The sequence below is a fragment of the Oryzias latipes genome, chromosome 2 (assembly GCF_002234675.1).
Source record: "Oryzias latipes chromosome 2, ASM223467v1".
NCBI classification, from domain to species: Eukaryota; Metazoa; Chordata; class Actinopteri; order Beloniformes; family Adrianichthyidae; genus Oryzias; species Oryzias latipes.
This window is the reverse complement of record NC_019860.2, coordinates 17,050,165-17,062,084: the sequence shown is the minus strand read 5'-3', so window position 1 is coordinate 17,062,084 and position 11,920 is coordinate 17,050,165. Positions and strand designations below refer to the sequence as shown.

General features: G+C 47.2%; 1 protein-coding gene across 1 annotated transcript; it reads right to left on the bottom strand.

Annotated features, from left to right (window-relative positions):
- Positions 1-334: 334 nt before the first annotated feature.
- On the bottom strand, positions 335-11,559 carry LOC101174984 (insulin receptor substrate 2). Its single transcript, XM_011484468.3, has 3 exons — positions 8,751-11,559; positions 8,195-8,676; positions 335-2,970 (listed from the first exon to the last, which is right to left on the bottom strand). Exons 1-3 carry the CDS (start codon positions 11,372-11,374, stop codon positions 2,966-2,968), a joined length of 3,111 nt encoding a protein of 1,036 aa, XP_011482770.1. The 5' UTR covers positions 11,375-11,559; the 3' UTR covers positions 335-2,965.
- Between the last annotated feature and the right edge of the window lie 361 nt (positions 11,560-11,920).

Sequence of the window (11,920 nt, the reverse complement as noted above, 5' to 3'; positions counted from 1 at the left end):
ATGAAAATAACAACCTTCACATGTTTGATGAAAACATCTGGATTTTCCTCCAAACTTTGGCAGAATTTTTTGAAAGGAGTTTAAAAAACAATCATTCAATATGGGAGGTGGGAGAGTCATGGTCTGGGCTTGCTTGTGCTCTACCTGAAACATAATAAATTAAAAAATAAAACAATAATAAAAACAAGACTCGGGCTTAAAGGTACTTCGGATTCAAGGCTTGTGAACTTTAATTGTGTTTTTACTTGATGAGATTCCAGCAGATATTTTCGCTTATTGCCCCAAAAATGCAGTTTTTTTAAAAGTTTGGTGGGGGGAAAAAAGAAGAACAAAGTTTAAATCTTTAAATAAAGTCATTTATTTCTGTTTCTATCCATAATTAATACAGACAAAAGCAATACTTTACTACTAGAATTTAAAAATCTTTTGTGAGCATCACAATAAACATTATATGTAAGTATGTACAAAAGTATGAGGAAGACAAAAAACAAACAAACATTCAAACTGAGTCAATCCAAGATCGATCTGTAAATCCATTCATAGACACTGAAACAGGGAAATTCTTCCCCAAAGCATAACACTTGGCAGAGAAGAAAAATGTAAAAGGTAGCGGAAAAAATGTCTCCCGCTAATCATCAACTGATAAAAAAAAAATAATATTAAAAAAAAATGGTACATTTGGTTCCACTGTTGTAAACTAATTTCTTTTACTCATGTCACTATTGCATATGCCATTGGGTAAAATGTGTAGACAAGGCAAAAAGATTTCTATAAGAAAATAAACAATTTAAACTTTTGTTCATAGACTTTGAGGGAGAAAAAGCATAGAATATACTGTAAAACCCCTTTTAAAAATCTGTAGCCAAAGTCTTTACACAGGAATATCATTTCAGGTCAAATCTAAGTACTCTAGATATAATTATTATTTAGTTAAAGTTACTTTTATGTACATAATTTACAGTCAAAATTCTAAAGATAAATAGATACCACAGCGGCGCATGGTACAAAACTACAATAATATAACACTTGTCAAAACCAGTTTAAATCAATGGTGTTCCCACCAGCTCAGCAATACATTCAGACCTTTTGAATTTTCCAATTTACTGTCAAACAAAAAGGGTTGTGAGCCAGTTGGAGGCGGTACAGTCACTGTACTGAAAGAGGGATTTTTTAAATAAAAAACCTGGCAGCCATTGCGGGGTAGCTTGGTTAAAAGTGCGGATTTAAGCTAGTGCTCGCTTCTCTGGAATTAAAACAAGACCATGCAACTTTTTTGGAATTATATGATATTTTGTACATGTTCCTTCAAAGCTTGCAATTTTAAATAACAATTTTGAAAACATAAGCAAAATACTGCTTAAATGAGCAAGTTGGTAGACACTGCTATTTGCATTTGAAGGAACAAATAATTTGCATAATTGTTTTGTTTTTTTCTTAACTTAGCCATCATACATTGTCCCTGGTGAATCTAGTTAATGTCAAACAGTTCTCTCAGTTGTAAAAGAAAATAAATAAAAAAAATAAATAAACTGAAACAAAAATGTTGAAAGAAGACCGAGTTCCTATTTAAGATAAAAGTTTGTTAGGAATTTCGTAAAGTAGCTACAAGCTAGTAGCTAATTGTGTTGGCAAATATTAGCTAGTTAGCTATCGTTGTGTAATACTTGCTATAACTGTTCGCTGATTTTTTTTATATATATATCGCCTTATTGTGTCGTAACTACGTAACATGGTCTTGCTTTACATAATTATACATATTTGCGACTATTACTTGTACATCGTTTTCCAAGCTAACGAGTGTTCAGTGACGGTGCCAGATGTGACTGTAGGTCCCTTTTCCACGAGACCCTCCTACCCTGAGAGCGACTTTCTCTCCGGCTACTAGTGGCTGACCTGAAACCGCCACAGCTGTGCCTCCAGTTTCTACAGTTTACCCTGGCTCCGCCCCCCCATGGTCACCTCGGCAGCTGTAGAGTCAAATGATTTCACAGCATGGTGGCCCGCGTGGAGCTGGCCATTGGCTTGAAGGTAGGAGTGTGTGAAGTTTTCGGGCTCAATTGACTGAGGAACTATGGGAGGTACAGTGCCAGTTGTCGTAGTGTCTGAGCTGATTCATAAATGAATGCACGACTATTATTAGACATCTAGAAATATAATTTCGGACAAAAATATTAAACTGGGTTAGAATAATTAAGAAAATACTTTGATATTAATAGAATAAATTGGATTTCACACAGCCTCACTTTAAATTTCTGACATAATATATATTTTAAATGGTAAACGAGGCATTTTGCTTTTCTCAAGACAATAACAATATATAGAGCAAACATAATAGAATATTTATCTCTTATTTCATAGAAAACATAAGGTCAGTATGCACATTAAGGCATCGGGCATGTCCAATCAGACATTCAGCATCCAAAAATAAATAAAATATCTAATCATATATATATATATATTTCATATTTTTACGCTCAGTGTACCTTGGTACTGTCATTTCCGAGGACTTGTAGCAGTTTTCATTGTTCACTGGCATACTAGTTTCTTTTGTCTTCGAAATGCAGACTTACACACCAACATAAAAACTACCCTCCAGTAAATAAATAGCATCTGGGTACCATTAGAGCTCTTTTATTGTCTGACTATCTTTGCCTCTGTGCTTGTGCCAAGATCTGGGTCACAGGAGAAATGGCCTCTCAAAGTGCAGGAAACAGGAGACGTACCGACCCGACGTGCAGAAGACACACCTGTCCCGCCCTTCAGCGGTTTCTCTCTATGGATAGGTGACCTGCTTGTTTTTCTTGTGTGAGTGCGTTCTGTGTTTTTAGGCATTTGCCATCCTGATGGTCCAGACAGTCCCTTTTAGGCCATCGAGGCCCAGCGGCTGGACTCAAGTTTGTTTTCACCCTGTTTTGTTTGCGGTTTCATAGTAGCAGCTCAGTAAAGTCAGATGACGATCCGGGCTTCAGTCTGGAAAAGACGACACAAAAAAAAAATATATAGAAGAATTAGAAGACTGAAACATGTAACATTTGAATTGTACACAAAATTATGGTTTAGTCGCATGCACCCGTACAGGGGTTGACCCGTACAGGTGCTGTAGGTTTTTCGGTTGTGGAGGGTTGTAAAGAAGAGTAGCTGGTTAGAGGCGCACCTGAAGGGGTGTGCCGGTGTCTTGTCCCTTGAACATTATTAAAAATGTAACGTACGATTATTATGCGTGTGGTAACCGTATCGTGAGGTAGTGGTAAGGCTAATGTAAGTTGGACATACTTATGACTTACAGGTAATGCTTTTGTGTGGTACTCTTATGCCACACACATGCCATGCATATTCTAGGCGTTACCATTACTAGCCCCTTACTGACCCTGCACAAATGAAGTACACAAAGTGCCCGCAGGACGCCCATAAGGTTCCCCTACAAGCTACGCTCCCACTGTTCAAAAATTAATTTCGAGTTGAGCTAAACGTAAGGAGCGCACTATAATCATTTGAACAACAGAAATGAGAAGAAATATTGATTGAATAAATACCGAAAAAGAATGATAAAGATGACTGAAAATTATTTTTTTTAAAACAACATACGTGTGAAAAAAATGTTTTGAAATGTACATGTACTCCATCTCTGTCCCAGAACGACATCCGATTGTGTTCTCACAAACACCACCAGCGCCAATTAAGCAGACCTTTGAGACGGCAGCCGCGGGAGGACGGAGGGAACACCGTGTTACGGCGCCGGCGTACAGCGTGAACTCATTCACAGACTCGGATTAGTGTTAATGAGCCACAAAAACAAGGAGCCTGATTTCGGTTCCATATCTTGAACAGTTGGTTCGGTACAGTTTGTTCTTTTACATCAAACCTAAAGAACTGAAAACCATTTTTCTGTTCTTAAGAGTCTAACCTTATCATTCCTCTTCTATGTGATTGTACAGTCAGCTAAAGGAGGGGGGGGGCTTTTCTGCAACAGCTTTAATTGCATAATCTGGGATGTAAAGCGATGGGGGTTGGGGGGGGGGGCTGCCTTGTTGCTATGGACACAGCGAGCACCGGAGGACCAAGCAACAAGCAGAACAGCAGCATCTGTGGTGTGAAACAAGCAGGAACTGCATTTGTGCTGCAGCAGATGTTGGTATTATTTGGGGGAGGGGCAAAGAAGCGGCTGGATGACCTCGAAAATCTGCAATTTCCTTCAGAGTTCCTAAAAAGTTGGCGCTTCTGGAGTGTAAACATGCGATGCACGCGCTGCAGCCTAACTTGATTCCCGCAGACAGGGTGACGTTTGATGGATTTGTAATCGCCCCGCGTATTCCCCCAGCTGATGACCGTGCAGGTTACTCTCCCTGATCGACCCCTGGCCGTCCAATCTCATCCGATGGTGGATGTAATCTCATCTGCAGCCGCGCGCCGGCTGAACGTGGGGAACGCTGCCGACGCGTTGCACTTCTGCCTGGAACATCCCGGCCTACTTTAGCCCCCCTTCGCCTCTCTGAGCTGTGACACACACACTCGCAGAGAAACTGCTCGCTGCCTGGAAACTCTGACACAGGAGCCTGCAGGGGTTGACGTGTGCACGCCTGTTCCCTACATATCACGTAACGCGGCATCACCGCGTTGCCACCCCCCCCATCCTTGGCTGTTACGCCCCCGTTCCGAGGTAAACAAGTTTCAAAACAGCTGGTGTGCCCTTTGAGGCCACGCGGCACATGGACAAAAGGCCGATGGACACCATTGATGGTTGCCTTTGGGTGCAATTCCGTTCACGCCGGACATGAAAGGAGGCGTAGCGATGAGACATTTTTGGAGATGCCGAATCGGTTTCAGAGAAGTAACGGATGTGTTTACAGTAAGACCTCCTAAATACCCAGGACAATCACACGTTTTCCACGATTACTGGATTCAGGTGGTTCCAGGTTTGGGACCAAGTTCACCATAATTGGCTAAAAGAGCTGGTAGAACTAAAAAATTAGCAGTTGCCATTTGAAGGCACCTTTGACCCACAGCCAGGGTCCTGACCGAAGCTTTAGGTAGACTCCTCCCCCCTGTCGAGTACAGCTTGGCCGTGCAGCCCGGTCATGCAGGTCAAACTCCCGCCGTGACATCATCTGCCGTGCAGAAAAATGAGTGACGTTACGGGAAAGCAGGATTTTAGCAGTTGCACGCCGGTGTCTCAAATCCGCCTACGCACGCCGGGACGCAGTGCTCTGGCCGTAGCAGATGGCGGGCTGTCATTAGTGAGCAAGAAAGGATGTGCAACGTGCAATTCCATTGCCAACTAGTAGAGCGGTGGGATTTGCCAGAAAAGACCCCAATGAAAATTGTGTTTTTGGTGTTTTTATCATGTTCACGTGGCAAAAAATTATATTTAAAAATCGCATTTTCTGAGAATTTCTTTATTCAAATTGTTGTGAATCAGGACCAGATATTTAAAAAATGCCATCGGAAAAGGAGCGCAATTGTTACGTAGAAAATACGCAAGGTGGGCCACAAGCAATTAAAGCAATTTTCGAGAGGTACACGGCGATCTGTCACAATGTCAGTCAACAATGTTAAGTGTTGGTGTGAATATGCTAATGCGGCTATAGCGGTATCAGACTTCTTTTTTACGTGTTAACAAGGTTGGGAGTTACCGTAGTCAGAGTAACGTGCGTTTTAGCAGTATCTGTCTATTTTTATTCGTGTTGCAAACAAGGTTGGGCATTTTTGTGAATATGCTAATGTGGCTAACATGTAGCATGTTGTAATATGTTTTTTTATTTTAATTATATGTTACTAACAAGGTTGGGAATTAAGTTAGTCACAGTACCGTTTGTTATAGCGGTACTGGTCAATTTTTTTAAGTGTTGCAAACAAGGTTGGGAGTTACAGGTATTGCAGGTACGCTAACGCGGCTAACACTCCTAACGTGGCTATCTCCTCTAACTGGGCTAACGTGCAGCGTGCAACTAACAAGGTTTTAAGTTACTGTAAACGCAGTCATTCAAGTTTAACCAACGAACTTTTCTCCGACTCTTATCTCGCTTAACACGCCTCATATTTTAGTGCACCTATTAAATGACATAGGTTCAAAAATAGACAATTCAGTGGCGGTGTGCCCTATAGTGCGGAAAATACGGTAGATCCATTTATGTCTTCCCTTGTCAGAAAACTGGCTTAAAACTGTACAGGTAGCCAACATTGCTCACTGTTTTTGTTGAACCGGTAAAGTACGCTTGAGGGTGTGAAAGGCTGTAAGCTAGCAGAAGAGCATGGAAACAGAGAGCTCTCAGTTATGGGTGACGATGGGAGAGGGGTGGGGTTGCTCCATGCCAGCGGTCCTGCTCACAACTCAGAGGTGAATTTCAACTGAATGAATGTCGCTCTGCAGAAACTATATTTTAGAAAACGACACTGGTTCTTTTATTTGGGCTATTGTTCTGATAATGCTTTAGAGTGGGTCTTTAATCGTCAAAGAAGGCTTGGCGGCTGGCGTCAGATTGGAGTCTTAGTCAGATGAAGAGGAGAAACAGGAGACGGCTGACTTTGCTAATCTGAGTCTGGTACAGAACATCCACCTGGCTGAGCTGGAGACAGCAGTCACATGGTCAGGGTAAACAAACACCTTGGAGGAGTTCAGCAATTAAAAAAGCAGCAGAATTTGGGAGGTGAAACTGCCAGTCCCCCTCTGAACGCCTCACCAGTGAGAGGATTAATTCATCAGCAGGGGTGTCTGGCTGGAATGGAAACTCTGCGGGTTTTGGGTCAGAGAGAGAGCGCAGCCGCCTAGGCCCAGGCGTCCCGACAAACACAAACCCAACGCCCTCAGCCCCGGGGCCCGTCGCCAGAAAGCCTGCGGTCTGCTTTGACCTCCGTCACCCTGGCTCACCGCTCAGTGCTGCATTGGCGCATTTGGTAAACAAGCTTCTTCCTGCTCTCCCAGAATGCACCTTGGTCAAAGGGAGGCTGGTTTGTTGTTGCCTTTTAAAAAGCCCCCCCCCCATCCTCCTCCTGGTAAGTGCAGCGCCTTATGAGGCAGAGGGACAGCAGAGCGCACGTGCCGTCCCACAACATTATGCACGCACTTACAGGCAACCCCTGCACATGCAAAAAGAACAACAACAAAAAAAGAGGATTCTGGGAAATAAAAAACAAAAAACACAGCACTGGCTTTGCATGCATACGTGCAGGAATCCCACATGCATGTTCCTCCTTCCCCCCAGGCTTTATTGAAACCATTCAAATATTTTCACGGCACTAAAAGTGTAAACAAACCATTTTAAAAGGGAGCATAAATTACAGGGGGGCTGAAATGAAAGCCAGAAGACAAAAACAGGGCAACTGTTCAAACCAGCTCAGACAGGAATGCACTGCTGTGACCTCAAGTTACCTGCCCCCCCTCCCCCCGCGCACGAGGACAAGCGCGCGCGGGGGGAGGGGGGGTCGGCTCTTCCATCACCCCCTTAAACACGCCCCTGCATACCCATCTACGTGCTCGGAAGCACATACGAGGTACACGTACTTTGCTGTGTTTTTACAGCCGCTGAAACGACCACAACAAACTTATTTCATCGAGACATCAAACATTTATTACTTTTTTTATTTATTTAAATAAAATCATCTATTTGTTGATAATGTATTTGTCGTTCATTTTACGGAAACAACCCGCAGCCACGGAGCTTGTTTACTTCCAGATGCCAGCCCGGTCACGTTTCAAGACAGCTCTCTGCGAAGTTCAAGTGCGCTGGGAAATGCCACAATCACAACGCACTTTGGCCCCGAAACACCGGGCAACCTATTACCTATTGGGTAATAGCTGTAAAGATCCTATTTTATCTCAAGCGATGCAAACAACAGCCTCGTGCCGTTTTTGTTTTGGTTTTAAGGTGAAAGGTGACTTTAAAAAGAAAAAAAAGACAAACTGGGAATTCTGAGCCAAGAATGTGTACGTGAAAGCAGCATCTGTAGAGCGGAAACGCAACAACAAGCTCTCATCTTTTTTTCACCCCCACCATCCAGTCCGTCAACTGTACAGGCACTATTTCCCTATAGACTTGTAACACATGGATATTTTCCTAAAAAAACATGTTTTATATACAAACAAATATGTATGCAAGCTTTTTAGGAAACTTTAACTTTAGAAAAATTGATTAACCCTTTAAAACACTGTTGCATCATCTATATTCAAAATAAAATAAGGGTTTAACAGTGCACCCACCTTTGGCAGTGGTTGCAGCCTCCTGAAAGCCCAGGCAGGCGTACGGCGCACTGTGTAATCCATTGATGCCTCCTTTGCAGCTGCTGGCAGGCTTGAAGCCCACCAAGTCGCCACATTTCTCCACATCCCTCGTTTCCAGCAGGTTCATGGCGATGTAGCTCAGTCCGGTCGGGAAGGCGGTCAGGCTCTGCCGGGTCACCGGGCTGCCGGACTCCTCGTCCGAGCACTCGCTGCTCCGGGACGAGATGTTCTCCACCGAGCTGGGCCGCTTCACGTTGTCGCCACGGGCGAAGGATGGGAAGACCGGGGTCACCGTGGCGGTGGAGGAGAAGGTCTCCGAGCTGTGGCGCCGACGCCCCTGCGGGTTGGCCCGGACTACCTTGGCGGAGCAGTCTGGGTCCACTGTGGCGCCGAGGAGGAAGACTCCGATGCGCTCCTGGACGCTTTGGTCCTCCCAAGAGAGCTGCCTAGCGCTTTGACAGCTGAAATGCGACAATATTATTTTTTACTTCTTTGAAACAAGATCGATTCGGATCAAAGTGATGCAACAACATACCTTGATGGGTTCTGACAGACCAGTTGTGGAGAGGTCAACCCAAAGGTCATCTCAGTGTAGTCAGTCTTCACGTCCTCCCCAAGCATCGTTTTCCCACAATCCTCTTGGTCCTCTCCATCCTCAGAGCAGGGGCAGGAGGATAACTCTGGGAGCGTGTCCAGGCGCTCAGCAGGAGCGTCAGCTCCCCTGGGTAAACGGGAGCCCAAATCCAGATTGATGTAGTCTGTCAGGGACGGCCTCCCCTGACCCCCGCCACTCGAGCTTAGCGATGACGGCTGACTCTCTGTGGAGGTGATGGAGGGCGGCGAGGATCTGCCGCTGCTGAAGTCGATGTTGATGTACTCGCCGGGGCTCCTGGGCTCACCGGGAAGTTCGTTCATGCTGGGCAGGGTCCTCAACATGTCCAGAGAAAGTCTGTTGGGCCGGCCCAGCCTCCCCCGGTACTGCAGGTTCTCCGCTCGGTTGTGTCTGCCCGGAGAGGGAACAGAGGGACTCAGCGGTGATGTTAGCTGCATCACTGAGTAATAGTCAGACTCCCCTGGCTGTTGCCGGGAGCTCTGGGGGCTCATGAGCACATACTGGCCGTCATCTTCATTCCTGGGCTGAAGCTTGGCAGGAAGCGTGAGGGAACCGCTCTGATAGATCGGTCGAATCGCCACCGGTTCTCCATAGTCAGGTGGAGTCTGCAGAGGAGGCGGGTTTCCGGGGGACATGTTCATGTATTCGGCCTGCCTGTCGGGGCTCTCGACGGAAGATTTGGAGCCACACCACATCCTCATGTAGCCGTTATCCTCCAGAGAGCCGCTGCAGGGCGACTGGGTCTTGTAGCCGCCGTTGACGGCAGCCTGGGGATGCACCCTGGGGTTTACGATCTGTTTTGGTGCAGATACACACATCGGGCTCATGGCTACGTAGTTGTCGGCTTTGCCAGATGGAGGTGCTACGCCTGGCGTCATGGGCATGTAACCATCGTCGCCGAGGTTGCTACTGGAGCTCCTGGATGAACCGATCTCGATGTCTCCATAGTCCTCTGGGTAGCAGACTTTGGGGGAGGCAGAGTGAGAGCTCTGGCCCTGGGCCATCCTCATGAGCGTGTACTCGTCCAAGGAGGCAGAAGCAAGCGGCGCTGCCACCCTCTGTTGCCGTGGCGTCGTCAGGGAGTGTGTCCGCTTCCTGTAAACCTTGTCATTCCCCAGACTTTCAACCCCGCCGCCACACCTGGATCCCTCCATTACAATGTAACCGTAGGAGTCGCTGGTGTCGCGGGACGGTGGCGTGCTGGCAAGGGAGTCTGGGGTGTCACTACGAGTCAGGGAGAGGAATTTTGGCTCACATGGGCTGGAGCTGAAATCATCGCAAAGCATGAAAGCGGTGTCGCTGAGGGAGCCGGAGATGGAGGCGCTGCAGCTGAAAGGCCGCCGGGCTTTGTCGGGGGTGGAGATGGTGGTCCCTAACCGGGGAGATGAGCTGACGGGGCTGGAGGCGGCTGGAGGGGAGTTGGACACGGGCATGGAGCGGCTGTGATGGAGGTTGGAGGCAGACTCCAGCATCCTGCAGGTGCGCCCACTGCTCAGGGTGTGGAAAACGCAGAGATGGTTCCCAGAGTTGAGGCTGGTGGGACTCCCACCCACCGAAATGGACATGGACACGGGCCGCGTCACGCTTCCATCCCCTTCGCTGGACGTTCGAATCCGGCTGGATGTAAACCTCCTCCCCGGAGAAGTGGCTGCCATGCTGTCTGTTCTGGACCTTCTCACCAGGCCAGTCTGGCTGGGGGGGAGGTTATTCAGGTTGCGCCGCGTTGGCACGGATATGGGGTTGGTGCTGGCGGACTGACTCTTGCTCCTGGGCCTGAACTCGGACAGCTCCTTCATGGCTTTCATGGCCTCCAGTATGGTCTCGTGGATGTTTTGGGCCACCACAGAGTCCTCAGCCTGCATCCAGAACTCGCCCGGTCCAGTCACGGCCGACCGGCCCACCTCTATGAAGAAGAAGTTGTCCGAGTGGCCACACCTCCTGATGTTCATGAGCTGCAGGGTGACTGCAGCCGTTTCAGAGTTCAGCTTCACGAAGCTGATGTTCCGGCCAGACAAACACAACCTGTAGACGCCGGTGAGGTTCTTGGTCTGGCCCAAACCTCTGGATTTCATGTTGATCTGCCACACCTCCTTGTACACAGGTGTTGTGGATGAAAGCAGTCCGTAGCTGACCTCCTCAAACCCCACTAAGGAGGATGTGGAAGCGGGACTGTCAAAGGCTTTCCCCTCAGCAATGAGGTCCGTCAGAACACTGAACCAGCTCTCCTGCTCCTGCTCGTTTTCTGCAGCCACGGCGAAGTACTCGTCCTTGGTGTAGAGGGCGACCAGGTGCTTGTGTTTGGCGTCGGCGCGTTTGTTTACGCACAAGCAGGAGTCCAGCGTTATGACTCGCTTGGCGGCGGACTTGTTCCTCCACTTCTTCTCGCTTTCGTAGTACTCCAGGCGGGCGGGCGAGCTCCCCGTGGGCTCCCGGAGCACGAAGAAACGCCGGTGTCCGTGTTTCTGCTTCCGCAGGTATCCGCACTTCTTCACGTCGTTCGTCCCGGTGGATGACAGGTGTCCTCCCGTAGCCGGAGGGCTTGCCATATTTTCCTCTTCTTTTTTTTCCACGCAAACTCCTATTTCCTTCTTACTGTTCAAACTTACGGTTTCGAAAAACAAAAATAAATGAATAAAAACAAGCTCGCGCCCGTTTTCTTTCGGTCCGCGCCGCTCTGTTCGGCCGATTCGATGCCGGAGAAAAACAACATGTGACGCCGCTGCTCTAAAAACGGAATAAAACCTGGTCACGGGGGGCGGGACCTACCGCAGGGGCAGTGTCTGTCCGTCACGCGGCTTCCTCGCTTCCCATTGGGTGGCTCAGCCGTTCAAAGAGGCTGCTCCGCCCTCCCTTCGCTTCCCCAAACAAACACAGTGGAAATCCGGTAAATCCAACAGCGAAGCGAGAAAATTAACCTTTAGTCACAAGTTTAGGCAAAACATCATCAGTCGAAACTGAACCATTGCCTCATTTTAATTAATATTTTTTTGTTCTTACAAAAAACAATTGGACTGTAAACATCGACGTCCCACATATTATAAATTGAGTGTTGTGGCCTATTTTTAAACCCCTGGGTTGTGGGTATTCCTCTC